General features: G+C 31.3%; 1 protein-coding gene and 1 long non-coding RNA gene across 2 annotated transcripts; both read left to right on the top strand.

The window, feature by feature from the left end:
- The first annotated feature begins 1,217 nt into the window (after positions 1-1,217).
- On the top strand, positions 1,218-3,765 carry LOC7457139 (uncharacterized). Its single transcript, XR_002982788.2, has 4 exons — positions 1,218-1,480; positions 1,627-2,061; positions 2,163-2,309; positions 2,999-3,765. It is a non-coding gene; the product is annotated as an uncharacterized LOC7457139 (long non-coding RNA).
- A 7,078-nt stretch (positions 3,766-10,843) lies between these two features.
- Positions 10,844-14,866, top strand: LOC18100985 (iron-sulfur assembly protein IscA, chloroplastic). Its single transcript, XM_024604946.2, has 3 exons — positions 10,844-11,127; positions 11,216-11,434; positions 14,540-14,866. The coding sequence occupies exons 1-3, from the start codon at positions 10,944-10,946 to the stop codon at positions 14,674-14,676; spliced, it is 540 nt and encodes a 179-aa protein (XP_024460714.1). The 5' UTR covers positions 10,844-10,943; the 3' UTR covers positions 14,677-14,866.
- The last annotated feature ends 254 nt before the right edge of the window (positions 14,867-15,120 follow it).

Below are 15,120 nucleotides of genomic sequence, written 5' to 3'. Positions count from 1 at the left end.
CTATGAAACAACAATGCTACAAGATAAATAACAAAGTAAGTGATTTGATTTGTAGCGATAAATTGGCACTGAACGTTGCAAAAGCAGTGAAATAAAATGGCGAGAAAATAAAAATCAAATAAAGTAGTACAATTTAGTGAGACTATTAAAAAAAACACAACAACGGATAGACCAAATAAATCAATGTGGACCTAGGAATGGAACTAGAAAATAAAATTAAGGTTAAGATTTCAGTTATTTTATTATTTAAGCTAAAACTATAAATATTATTAAAAAAATGATTGGAAAAAAAATTCCTTGCAAGGGTCGGGGCCCCTGCCAGCCTCCTCTTGTCTCCGTCCTTGTGTAGACCTACATCGAACAACGATGACGAGAAAAGAGGCTCGTGCATCAAATGAAAAATCATGAACAGAGGATAAAGAAGAATAGTATCCAATATGTATTTTAGAAATATAAACCATTGAAAAAGATATTCAAAACATTCAACCTAACCAAGGTTAGAATCCTATGAAGAACACGTTCCTTCAAAAGAACAAAAAATCAAACTAAGACATGTACCCGTAAAAAAAAAACAAGAAATACATGAATAATGAATAAAAAAAGGGGGTGTTGATTAAAAAAAATACATTTTTTCCCTTGATTTAAATCAATGGAATTCTTAGGAATGTTTATTTTAATTGTTCTAATTTTTTATGCAAATAACAATGCTATTATCAAATTAAAAAAGATATACATAAATAAGAAAATATAGTTTTGATTAAAAAAAATATTTTTTCTCTATAATCTAAATTATCAAAATTCTTACTAATATTTATTTTAATTATTATAAAATTAAATAAAAACAAGTTTTAAATAAGACCACGTAGCATCATGCCGGCATGCTAATTAACTAGTATAAACTGAGGCTTTGTTTGTCTAAGCTTCTACTTTCGAAAAATATATGAAATGATGTTTTTCAACATGCTTTCGAAGAAGAAGAAGAAGAAGAAGCTTACAATCTAGCTCTATATTGTAATAAAAAGATTCGTGACAACTTTTCCTCTCTTTTAATCTTGATCATCATAGCAACCCTTTAGTTGAAAAATCAGCTTTGCTAGCGCTAATTTTTTTATGTTTTTTATTAAAAAATAATATAAATTATATTTTAAAATTTTACTTAAATTGAAATGGTTTATTTTCAAGTTAGCGCTCACATGGTTTTCGCTTGTATCATTCAAAACACAGAGAAGAGGAAGGGAAAAAATAGAAGGCAAGAAAGATACCCATTAAGAGAGGAAGAATCAACAATCACCTTGAAAATGTCCTTGCCTTTCTTCAAATCCCTACTGTTAGTGTTTGTGGTGTCTTTCTTTTCCACACTGTCCTGAACTTTCTCTCATTGAGATTCACGTAACTTTTTCTAGAGCTGAAACATTTTTATAAGAATTGTTGGTCAGTCTAGAAGAGCATTACTCAAGGTTATCGTTCTTGGCGATAGCGGGTATGTTTTAGCTTTACTCTTGCTTTTGATTCTGTTTTCTTTTCTTCTTTTTTCTTGCTGTGGTAATTTGTTATTTATCATTGAAGGAATTTTCTATCCAATTGTCATTATTTTTTATTTATTTGTTTACTCTCTTATGATTTCAGGGTGGGAAAGACTTCTTTGATGAATCAGTATCCATTACAAGGTGGTAATTATAATTTTTCAATTTCTTTTTCAATGATTATGAGAAACTCCATTTAGTTTTCTATTTTTCGTTCTTGTCATATCTACCTTAAGCACATGTCTGGCAAGAAAAACACCATAGTAGTGCACCTTGGTATGCAATGCCATGTTTTGCTCACAAGGGATGAGTTGTAATGTAGTGCCAGGGACAAAAATACTGAAACATTACTGGTTTTGCTAAGCAAACCGTGGTGCTTTCCATTTGTGTTCTTTCTGCCTGCAGACGCATTTTGTTGGGCTGTTAACAGCTTTTCAGATATGTATATAACAAGTATAGTCAGCAGTCTAAAGCTACAATTGGTGCTGATTTTGTCACGAAGGAACTGCAGATTGATGACAAGCTGGTCACTTTGCAAGTGAGTGAAGAATCATCATTCAATTCTATTTGAAATAAAAAGGAAAATATTTTGCAAGCTATAATAGCTGATATAGTGTATGTCATATGTGTTCAAGCCAGATATGGAACACAGCAGGGCAGGAGAGGTTTCAGAGTTTAGGCCCGGCATTTTACAGAGGGGCAGATTGCTGTGTTCTTGAATATGATGTAAATGTACAGAAATCATTTGAAACACTTAACAATTGGCATGAAGAATTTCTCAAACAGGTATTGGAAACGTTTATTACCTTGATCTATTCCATTTTTTCCTTTTTTTGTATTGGGGATCCTTGAATTGTTCATCAGTATAAAATTCTAGGTTTGCACATTAGCACTACCAGATAATTAAATAACAGGTTTATTATTAATTATGACCATGGCAGACTGATTTTAGTGTTTGTCCAACTCCACATTTCGATGATTAAGCAGCATTTATCGCTTGTCATTTATCGAGATTAACAAGTAATCTTTAGCTTAAGGTGTCAAATGACAGGTGATGTTGGAAATTGCAGTGTCCCTAAGGATGGCAATTGGCATGTCATTACTGTACTAAAACAGCATTGTAATCCCAAGTTCAATTAGATTTATAGAACTTACAAGTTAAACCCAAAGAGATTTCAAGGGAAACCGCTTGGACTGTGTGAAGATCTGCAGTTTTGTGTTTACATCAGCACTGTAACAGAATAATTTCACATGCTGAAAGCCTGTAGCAGAAATCCATCTTTGTTTATTTAAGCACTGATGTATCCAGATGATCCTCATGCATTTCCTTTTATATTACTGGGAAACAAAATCGACCTAGATGGTGGTGGAAGCAGCCGAATGGCATAGATGCATGCTAAGTTCAACATCAATGTTATCAATTATTCCTCCTCTCTTCTCTCTAAAAATACATCAAATAAACCATTTATGTGCAGGTTTCAGAGAAAAAAGCCAGAGAATGGTGTGCTTCCATGGGAGGTATACCATGCTTTGAGACCTCAGCAAAAGAGGATTGCAACATTGATGAAGCTTTTCTTTGTGATGCAAAAACTGCACTAGAAGAAGAACATGAACACGAACATGACATGGAAGTACACCCGTGGACTCGTTAACTGTTAACAGCAATTCCTGTTACCCTTTCTGTTAACTACTAATTACATCAACTTTAACAGAGAAGTTTTTGTGCAGACTTTTTCAAGACATGTGAATGATCACAGAATCCTTTACTGCAGTGCCTCACCTATAAACAAACTTCCATAAATTTGAGAAATCTTCAATAATGTGCGTTCCAAAAGATTCAATCAAACTCGCGGTTTGTGAGTCACAATCGCATCTATAGATCACGTTCTTGAACTTTTTATATTTGATTAATTGGGGCAAATCCAATAGTTTTCTTCCCTCAGGATTTGTCACCTTCCATCTCCTTCATTGCTAAATTTCAGCTAGTGATGATAATTTGCATTATAACTTTGCAGTTACTTCCAGGGTATATCAGAAACTGTTTCAGAAGCTGAGCAAAGAGGAGGTTGTGCATGTTGAAGTTGGCTGCCAAAGGATTAAACCTCTGAAAATTCAACTTTCTGATTTGTTCGATTCTCTTATAATTTCTTTGTTAAGATGCTCTTCGTTAGAGATTGAGAGGTGTTTTCAATGCTTGTATCTTATTTGTGTGTGAAAAAAATAAAAGATAAATAAAACAAAAGAGGGCTCCGCATTTCATGCATCAACACAATCACATTACTATTCTAAACTTGTTTGAAAATGTAGTTGTGATTATTTTTTAAAATGTTTTTTATTTGAAAATATATCAAAATAATATTTTTTTATTTTTTAAAAATTATTTTTGATATCAGCGCATCAAAATGATCTAAAACACCTGAAAAATATTGAAAAATATTAATTTGAAGCAAAGAAAAAAATAAATAAAATTAAAAATTTTTCAAAAGCGTTTTTAAAATGCAAAAACAAACTTGGTCAAGTTATATGGTCCATACAATCATATTTTAGTGAAATTACTATTTTACTCCTGAAAAATAAATTTATTTAACTTGGTCAACCTACTTGGTCTGAGATAGAAAAGTTTTTTTCATAAAACTCATTGGTCATTACAATAATGAACTGGATTAATTAAATTACACGGCACAATAACTAAATTACACTTGAAAACAGAAAACATTAAACTTGAGTCAAGAGGTTTTTTAGTCTTTGATTTAATTTTAAAATAGTTAAGTTATTTTATTACCCTTGAAATTTAAAAACCTATCCCTTTGATTTAGGGGTCTTTTACATTAGATTATTTGGTAGCTATCAAGTGTCATTAGGAGCAATAGGGTAATTTGATAAATAAACAAATTTAAAAAAATAAAAAATTGGAGGTACGTGAACAATGCTCGCAAGATTTGGACGATGTGTGCGGTGCAGTTCGATGGTTGAAACCTTGCTTCTAGGATAACAATCAAAGCGTCTTGACATCATCTCCATGTACAAGTGGCGCATGTGAAATAATTGTTAACAATTTTAATACATGTGGCCTTTTCTTTTTCTTTTTCCCTCTCTCCTCATCGATTTCATCGATTTTCATGTTGGCCTTCCAAAAGATCAAATTAGCCTTGAGATTTATTATCATTAAGATTTGGTCTATATTCTCTTTACTATAATTTTTTTATTTAGAATAATTTATGAAATTAAAGATTTTTTTTCAATTTCATCCCCCATTAATTTTTTCACTGTCAGGTTTGATTACTATTTGTTGTTTTTGAGGTGGTTTTTTAGATTTTATTTTTTTATAATTTCATCCTTCTTGAGTTATTTTTTCCTATCAAGTCTAATCCTTTTTTTTTTATTATTGCTATTTTTTTACCATGAATTTTATTTTAGATTGATTTTTTTACTGTTTCATCCTTCAACATTTAATTAGCAGGGTATTTAGCTTTTTATTTAAGCCCGAGGTCTAGAATTTAATGGATTATGGGTTTAAGAGATTAATCTGGGTTTACGAGATTCACCCGGGCTTGTTTGGTTTTTTTTTTTTGTTTCATCCTCCAGCATTTTGTTATTTTTTTATTTACTTTCTATGGGATTTTTTAGTCTTTCTGAAAATAACACGGGTTAACTTAGTTTTTTTTTATCTTTGTTAAATTTAACTTTTTAAAAAGGAATTTTGTTTTTTTATTAAATCACATAAATTTATTCCATCCTCCCTAACATTTAAAATTTTAATATATACATATACACACACAGATATGTAATAATTATTTTATTTAAAACAAAAGGGGAGTTTTAAATTTTTACTACTTGAAAACTATGGAATAGTAAACAATTATTCTTGTTAAGATATGGGTCATGGTCTATCTATAAATATACAAATATACATCTATTTGCTATCAAGACACAACTTACTAAAAACTCTAGATTTTGCATAGAGGGCAATAACAAGATTATTGCTTAGACACAAGAAAGGTTACCCATCATGAATTCATATATGTTTTTCTTAATCAATTGATTCCATTTTATTGAATATGAAAAGCATGATAATTAAATATCTAGAATTACATATTAAACTAAGTTAAATTTTAGTAGAAACTTTCATGTTTTCCCATTTAAATATTTTTGTTAATCTTAATTTTATGAATTTAAATTATTTTATTATTGTTGTTGTTATTATTATTATTATTATTATTGGTAAAATTTTCTTCTAAAGGAAAATAATTTGAGATGATGATTTTATTGGCAAAATTTTCATCCAAAGGAAAATATGTAGTGTCCTACAAGTCAAGCTATAAGTTAATTTTTTTTATCTATTTTTATGAATATTGCATATATGATTGTGATATTATTTCTGCAAAAATTTTATTAACCAGAGAAATTTTATATTTATGGTTGCCGATGGTAATTTCTAGGAATTTCAAAATTAAATTTATTTACGGGTTATAATAATTATGCTTGTTGTTTTATGATTTCATTTTAACTTTCTGGAACTTTGATTAAACCGAATCAATACATGTTAGGAAATTTATATGGAATTTACTACCAGAGTTTTGAACACATTAGGCATTAAGAAATAGAAAGGAATAATCAATATTATATTTTTAGCTTAAGTTAGAATCCAAATTAATTAGGTTCGGGCTTGTCTAATTAAAACCTAGAAATTAGATTGGGCTAAGAAAAATTTAATAGCATTAATTTTAGACCTAATTTTTAAATCTAATCAATACATGGACCTGGACTAGTATAAGAATCTGAATTTAAATTGTAATAATATAATTAAATAAACATCATTATTATTAAATATAACCACACCATCTTAATAACATTAATTGTTTAATAAAATTTAAAATAATCACAGTTAGCGTACACCTCTATTAAAAAAAAAATGATTTAGTTACTAGATGTATATGATTAAAGAAAGCATGAATAGAAACCATCTAGGTGGTGGCCTAGTGATAAGAGTTTGGGACCAAGAGGTTTGCTTTCTCTATAGTCTCAGGTTCGAGCCCTGTGGTTGCTCATATGATGGCCACTGGAGGCTTACATGGTCGTTAACTTCAGGACTCGTGGGATTAGTTAAGGTACACGCAAGCTGACCGAACACCCATATTAAACTAAAAAAAAAAAAAGCATGAATAGAATGCAACTCTACCCGCATGAAGGTTTAACAATCCCGAGAGTTGATGAGGAAACATGGTCAAAGCCATATGCTGTAGCCAGGTGCTGCCTTGGCTCCTCTTTTACTGGCATTTTTGTTGACTGGCTCTGAGGCTGGTTGCGTGCTTGGTGTTCTTGCATATCAACATGGTCAAAAAGCTTTGAATATGAGAAACTTCTTTTTTTTTTAGCTTGGTTATTTTTTAAGCCTTAGAATTGTAAAGGTAAAATCATGGATGTCGAAAAAATGTTGAAGAATTAACGTCCCTAGAACCATGTTATTTAAACCATGTCTATAACCGCTAAAGGTGTGTTTGTTTTTATTCTTGTTTTTGTGTTTATTACGGGGTACAACTTTCCATAACAAAAAAAACACGAGTAAAAATAACAAATTCATGTTTTTGTTATTGTGTTTTTTCCTTTTAACGGTGAGCTCTACCACTAAAAGCAAACACAGCAAACAACATACGATATAGCAAGCAACTCATTTAGTAAATATTAAATTAGTGGCCTGCACTATATTAAAGGATCAAAATTTTCTTCACAAAAAAGAAGAATATTCAAGTATTGTTAACATGCTTTAAAAAATTATAAAAAAAATATGTGACCTGGATTATAGATCTGGCTAGATCTAATATGCTGATTTTATTTAATTATATAATAAAAAAAATAATGATTGTAAATGGGTTAAATCTATGTAAAAAAAGTCATCATAACGACTTGAAAAAAAAAAAACCTTCTCAAAAGGATAAAAATCACGAAACTCAATTCTCAGACAACTCAATGTTTAATGATGAAATTAGAAGGAAAAAAAAATGACTCGTGTCGATCTGAGATAGCATGCCAAACCTAATACCCGGGTTGTTAGGTTGGGACAACTCCATAGAAAGCAAGTTAAAAATATATATATATATGATGCTCAATTCTCAACAATCCAAATGTATAAGGATGAAATTGAAAAAAAAATCAATTAATATAAAGAATAAAAAAACCAGCAAACATAAGCAAGTTCATTAAATCCCATAAGATGAATCATGTAAACGATTTAACCTAATAGAAGGCAAAATAGAAAGAATTATGAACTCTAATTCCCAAACCAACTAATTGTTGAAGGACATAACCGAAAAAAATTGAATCTTAAAAAAAACAAAAAAAAAAGACTTAAGTCAAGCCAATCCACCAAACCTGTGACCTAAGTTATGAGACAGGGTTAATCCTACATAAAAAAAAAAGTAAAGAAAATCATGAATCTCAATTTCCAACAAACCTAATATCGAAAGATGAGATTGAAAAGAAAAATTAGCGTAAGAAAATGATCTAAAAAGTAGACCAATGTCAACCCGGGTTAACCTTTCAAACCTGTGATTCGGGTTATAAGACCATGATCACTTCACATGAAAAAAAATCATGAAGCTCAATTGTAAATAAATCTAATGTTGAAGGATAAAGCTGGAAAAAAAATTAATTTTAAAAAATAACTCAAAGAAAAAAATGATGTTGAAGGATAAACCTAATATCGAATGATGAGATTGAAAAGGAAAATTAGTGTAAGAAAAGGATCTAAAAAGTAGACCGATATCAACCCGGGTTAACCTTTCAAACCTGTGATTCGGGTTATGAGGCCATGATCACTCCACGAGAAAAAAAACTATGAAGCTCAATTGTAAACAAACATAATGTTGAAGGATAAAGCTGGAAAAAAAATCAATTTTAAAAAATAACCTAACGAAAAAAAATAACAATAAAAAATAAGAACTAAAACTGATATAAAAATAAAATGACAAAACACCTTTAAATTTTGGATAGGTCAGTGCGAATCCCGATGAGAGCAATGAAAAATAAGGGAGAATGAAGAATGCCACCATCGACCATCAACCAATACACACCACCCCAATGGATAGACCTTAGTGTGGCGCTTTAGATGCCATAATAGATGACCAGTTTTTGGCCATAAGAGGAAGTTGCACGCGCTGCTTGAAAGTGATGGGTCTCCTCCACATGCTAGCACATGTGGTCCATGTGCCACCATAGTTGACCTGCCCATCCACCCTTGTTTACTATATTTTTTTTTTAGTTTTAATTTTGGTCTTCTAAAACTTAATTATTTTACATCAATATAATTTCATTTTATTTGTCTAAATTGAGTATCAACCATGTGCTAGAATTTTCCTGAGACTTTACAGTAACCCCATAATTAGGCAAAAAAAAAAAACTATAAAATCAAATCACAAATAAAATCAATATGAATGGATCAAATTGAAAAACAAAAGAGTCAAGTGACCGAAAAAAACCTAAATTCTTCCCCTAATTGTATAAATCAGTCCATAATATTAGCAGAAAAAAAGGACCGAATATGTGTTTGTCTCAAATTCGATCCTCAAAGCTCTAATTCCTCTAAATTGATTAAATTAAATTTTATTTTGCAAAATCAAGTATCAACCGAGTGATGGAATATTTGTCTGACACAGCAAGATCCTCATACAATAGCATAAAAAACTAATCAAGACCAATCTCAAATAAATACAATAAAGGACCAAATAAAAAGAAAAAAAATAAGGGACTAAAAGAAGAAGAAAAAAAACTAAGGGGCTAAAAATATCATGGTTCGAATCTACATGTCCCTCATATGTTATAGTGTTTTTACTATATTATTGATCCACTTTATAATGTGGGTTAGATCAATTTTTTTAATGTAAAAAAATGTTCAAGCACTGCTAGTGTTTTTTCTAGAAAAAAAATAGTGTTGGGGTTGACTCAATATAACCTGGTCGATTTTGCAGGTTCAAAGACAACTTATATGACTGGTAAAAACATAGTTTAATTGGAAAACAAATTTAAGATGTTGTTTTTTAAATACTGAGACGACAACATATTGGATTGACTCAGGTTAACTTGCCAAATCCACAACCCTAATCTTGAGACCATGATAACCTTAACAGAAAGCAAATTGAAACAAATTGTGAAGCCTAATTCACAATCAATTCTATGTTGAATGATAAAATTTTTTTAAAAAAAAACACCCCGAGCAACCTGGGTTAACCTACTAAACTCATGACCTTAGTCATGAGACCAAGATAATCCTATAGAAAAAAAATCTAAACAAATTATGAAACTCATCTCTCAATTAACTCAATGTTGAAGGATGAAATCGAAAAAAAAATTAGTTAAAAAAAGGACATAAAAATGACTTGGGTCAATTCCAGTTAACCAACCGAACCCGTGATCCGGGTCATGAGACTGAGATAACCTCGTAGAAAGAAAACCAAAATAAATCATGATTCACAATTCTCAATCAATCCAATGTTGAATGATGAAGTTTAAAAAAAAATAAAAAAGAACTAAAAAATATGGCATGGGTTAACCTGCCAAACATGTGACTTGAATAATAAAACCAGGATAACCTTATAGAAAGTAAACCAAAATAAATCATGAAGTCTAATTCTCAATTAGTAAAATACTAAAGGATAAAATTTTAAAAACAAGAGAAAAAATCAAAGTCGACCAAGCTATCCCGTCAAACCCGAAATCTAAGTCTTGAGATCTAGATAATCTCATAAAAAGCAAATAAAAAAATCATGAAACTCAATCCCTAGCAAACCAAATATTAAAAGATAAAATTAATTTTTTTTATATAAAAAACATAATTTTTTTTAAAAAACAAATTGTTATTGAAATGAATCATAAAACTGGGATAATCTCATAGAAAACAAACTAAAATAAATCATGAATCTTAATTCTCATTCAATAAAATATTAAAGAATGAAATTAAAAAAATAACAATTAAAAATACTTGATTTAATCGGACTATCTCTTTAAACTCACAACTCAAATCTTGAGACTGGAATAATTGTATAAAAAATAAAAAAAAAACATGAATTACAATTCCTAATCAAATATTAAAAAAAAAAAACAAATCACTATTATTGAATAGTATTTTATTAGGTGGACCTCCTGAATTTTAGTTTAAATTAAATTAAATGTTAAATAAGTATTCTCTCTTATATTTTTATTTTCTCATGCAAACAGCCGAACACAAGAAAAATAAATATCTTATAAAATTTTAGTCCAAATAAAACAAAAGAAAAAAACTCAAAAAATTGTAGTACCGTATATATTATAAACACGATATAAGAAAAAAATGAAATAATGTTGACCAGTAGACAAATTTGGAACGGCTGCGTCTTCTCATCAAACCTTTGATTAATCGATCAATCAATCGCCGTAGTGAGTCCAGCCATGGCGTTATTCTCTTCAACAACAGCACCACCGTACTCTCCTCCTCTTCTCCGATTACCAGATTACACTAATAAAAAAACTCTCTCTTTCTCTTCTCCTCCAAATTCTCTCTCTTTCCGATTCTCCACATCGAATCTCAGCCGTCGAAACCCTTCTCTTTCTCTTCGATCAACTTCATCCCTAGGTAATTCATTTCATTTCAACTCAACTCTCTTGTTAATTATTATAGTATGTGACTCTGTGGTCCTTGTTGTTATGGCTCATAATTACAGCTTCGCCGCCGTTGGAGGGGGTGGCGCCGGCTATATCGGTGACGGAGAATGCGTTGAAGCATTTGAATAGGATAAAAAATGAGAGAAATGAAGATCTGTGCTTAAGAATTGGGGTTAAACAAGGTGGATGCTCTGGTATGTCTTACACTATGGATTTTGAGAATCGAGCCAATGCTAGACCCGATGATTCCATCATTGAATGTAACGGATTTGTAATTGGTACGTGTTTCTGTTTGCATCGTATTTTCTTGTCGTTTCTTTTTATGTAATTTTTGGAACGTATAGACTGGACCGGAGAGATCGTCCCACCTTCCTAGTTGGGACAAGAACATAAATAATGTTTGTCATTTCAAGGTGTGCACCAAATACTGGTACAAATAAGGGTGGTGTTTAGTCCCATATAGCCAATGGTACTTTCGGTATGTCGCTCCTCTACTCATAGAAAAGCGGGACTCACCATGGATACCCACTCTGCGAGTCTTATTTTTATGTGAGCAGGACTGGGACACCTTTAATCTCAGTTGTTTGTTGTGGTATTTTGCCAATGGAATTTGTTGATAGATGAGGAATTGTGCTTAGAGAGCCATTTGAAACACATGATTGGACAGAAAGAGCTTCGTAAGTCGTATTTTGTATAGTATTGAAGAGCATGTGCTCAACGTAGTGGTTTATTTAGGAGGGTCTTGATATAAGGTGATTAGTTTGACGTAGTGAGTGGTTGGTGGTTTAGTTAAGCAACATAAGACTGAAATGCATTAATTGTAGGATAATGAAAATATGAATAAGAGTCATGGATACAAATGTATTGGATGAGTTGGGTTGAGGAGTAAGGCGTTTGTGCGGGTAGTAATGGGATTCTCTCATCTATAAATGGTATTTGTTTGTTGATTCATCTATTATTTTGGTGAAATACGATGTCTTTCATCCTATAAATGCAAGAAAAAAATAAACATCGCTTGACTGTCCTCTACAGTAATTGAACTATGGTTCTGCATAACTATATCTCAATTTTTGCTCGTCCACTGGGATAGAATTATCATTTTAGGATTGAATGTGATGGGGATAAGATTCAGCTCAATACTTTTGAGTCACTTTGACCATCAAATGATGTGATTCTTTATGAATAGGTAGAAAAGCTTATCAAGGTGGATGGTTGAAATTTAATAAATTATAATTAAAAATGAGCATAATCAAATTTAAACTTAGATTGGCATTGAAATATGATGAAGATATGTAAAACTCGTTAGGCTAGTATGAAGCGGCTAATGCATGTGAAACGTCTATGACATGAAGATACTCAAACTGGAAGTGTTTGAGTGGCATCAAAACGTGATGGAAATTTAATTAGTGTGCTTTGGTTACTTTGAAACTGACTCTATGTCCAAAAAGCATTTGGTCAGGATATTAAAATCATCTAACCTCAATTATTTTATCTTAAGTATACTAGTTTTTACCTTGTGCCGATCTTAATTAAATTATTTAGTATTCTTATTTACTAGAAAAAATATAAGTTGGGATTATTGTTAATATCTTACTCTTTTTTTTTAATGATATTTATATGTTTTCTAAAGAAAGAACTTTGTTTCTTAAGCAATTCATTTAGTTTCTAAGGAAAATGTTTAATTTATTAAAGAAGTTGATTAATTTAAGTTATTTCTTAATATTAATTTTAATTTAAATGATCATACTAACAACATAACACAACAATTTATTACCAAACAAATAAATTGAGTATGTTTTCTTCATGAGGTTAGCTGTTTGGTTGAAGGCAATTTATATAGTCAAATATCATTCTTAACATATCAGCATACCCTTGGGTTTACTCATCATATACTATTGCTTTCCATCATTGTATAACCCTCGCAATCTTTTCTTGCATAAGTAGGTCCTTATATATGTGAATGGGTTAGGGGATGTTCAGTTATCATTGTAGTAGCTTAGCAGAACTCATAGTTTTGTGACAAAGACTCATAGCTGGATGGTCCATAGTCAGGAACTCTAAATTGGATGGCATGTCACCCACTTTAGGTTGCGAAGATATAATATTCCATGATGAAAATTGGGAATTTAGGAGGAAATATAGAAATTTGACAGATAAACAAGGCTGCCTTATGAGTCAATACTTGTTTCTGTATTGGCATTTTATTTCCTCTCTTGTACAAGTTCTTCCATTGGAATCCAACTTATCATATGTGCATCGGTGTACAAAGGAGTTAAACATAGATAGAATGGGAAACAGTGTTGCATAACAAAATAACTTGTATTAGTATATTTACACATGAGGATATTTGTTGTTTAGAACCCATTAATTGATATTTTTCTTTAGGAAGTATCATAGTTCTAGGACTTTTATCTCTTTCATTAGTTGTAATGACCTTGACCTTGACCTTATTAAAAGGTTCCATACAGGGAATAAAGGCAGGTTCAGTTTCTACCAAACCAACCAGCGTTTTTAGGAGGATTATCAGCAGGTTCCCTTCCGAGTAAACCCTAACATGGTTATGATTGCTTTTTCTAGAAGGCCTCTCTCACTTTCTCGTTCAAGATAGGGAAGGACAAGAATTGCAGAGCCAAACCTGATATTACTTCCATTAACAGACTCTAACTAGGTCTTAATCTGCAATGACACAGTAGCAGGCTGCCTAGCCTGCTGATGTGGTTATGCTTTTATTGGAAATCTCAGCTTGAATTCTATCATCTTTCAAATGAACATGTCTGCAGTAATTATTAAGTATTAAAAGTTGAAACCCCAATTGCAGAATAATTCTCATTGTTGGTTATAAGAAAATGCAAAATTAGATCTTGACCATGTTCAATTCTTCAACTCTTGATAAAACACTTTTTAGTCCCGATTATATCTTCTTGCAAATATCATCAAACTATGTTACTATGCGCAAGCTTTCAACAAGTTGTCAGATTAAGTCTTGGTTGCAACTTTTTGGTGTTTTTCAGATCTTACTTGTTGAGGTTTCTCTCTTATATGCCATTGTCCTTTTATTTTGTGATCCAAGATTGACTTGTTTGAACGCACATGGTTTGAGCCCATAATCATCCTTTCTTTGATTTTATTGAATTTTAGTAGTGGTAGCCAAGACTATTTCTTGAACATGGATACTGGTAATTGTGTCTTTGCTCTGATTTCTGTAGCCAACATATACCACTTTCACGAAAACTGGGTACCGTCTGTCTGCCATGCTTAGACAATGTAATCAGCTAGCGAAATTCACACTACTATCCTATGCTTATGTGAAACAAGATTGTGCTTGTTTTAAATTCTAGGTTATTTTTGACAAATTTACCTACCTATTTATGTTTGCTTTGCAGTTTGTGATCCGAAGAGCCTCCTCTTCATATTTGGGATGCAATTGGATTACAGTGATGCTCTTATCGGTGGAGGTTTCTCTTTCAAGAACCCAAATGCTACAAAGACATGTGGCTGTGGTAAATCCTTTGCAGCATAGAGGTGAAGTGATGTGTAGTAATATTTAACACAGTACATACACGACTTTGAAATTGTGTATCTGTTGAAGATATGTCAGTTATAAAGGTTTGTGTAAACTACAAAAATTATCCCCACTTACTCTGTTGTTCATGTGGCAATCGATTTTGCCCTTAACTATATATTTCATATTTTCAATGTCACCCTTCAAACAGTTTCTGGTGAAAAGCAACTAATAGAACCGTCTAATTGGATTTCATCCCTGACAAGTCCTGCAACTGGGATCAATTCAGTTATCTCCTTGTTGCAACAATCTTTGTAGGAAGGTAGAGATCTCGGTTTATCGCTCAACAGCTATAGGTATTACTCGATAGGTCGTCCTTGTTGTGCAATTGTATCATTAATTTGACCGGGTTAGTATAATTGTATAATTTTGATAATATAAATAAATAAATAAAATATAATA

Source organism: Populus trichocarpa, chromosome 7 (assembly GCF_000002775.5).
Source record: "Populus trichocarpa isolate Nisqually-1 chromosome 7, P.trichocarpa_v4.1, whole genome shotgun sequence".
In the NCBI taxonomy this organism is placed as follows: Eukaryota; Viridiplantae; Streptophyta; class Magnoliopsida; order Malpighiales; family Salicaceae; genus Populus; species Populus trichocarpa.
This window is presented reverse-complemented; position numbering and strand designations above follow the sequence as displayed.

Excerpts from the sequence above, each read along its gene's own strand:
- LOC18100985 (XM_024604946.2), top strand. The coding sequence starts at position 10,944 with ATGGCGTTATTCTCTTCAACAACAGCACCACCGTACTCTCCTCCTCTT. Across the intron at positions 11,128-11,215 it reads TCGATCAACTTCATCCCTAG|CTTCGCCGCCGTTGGAGGGG; the intron begins GTAATTCATTTC and ends TCATAATTACAG. Across the intron at positions 11,435-14,539 it reads ATGTAACGGATTTGTAATTG|TTTGTGATCCGAAGAGCCTC; the intron begins GTACGTGTTTCT and ends TTTGCTTTGCAG.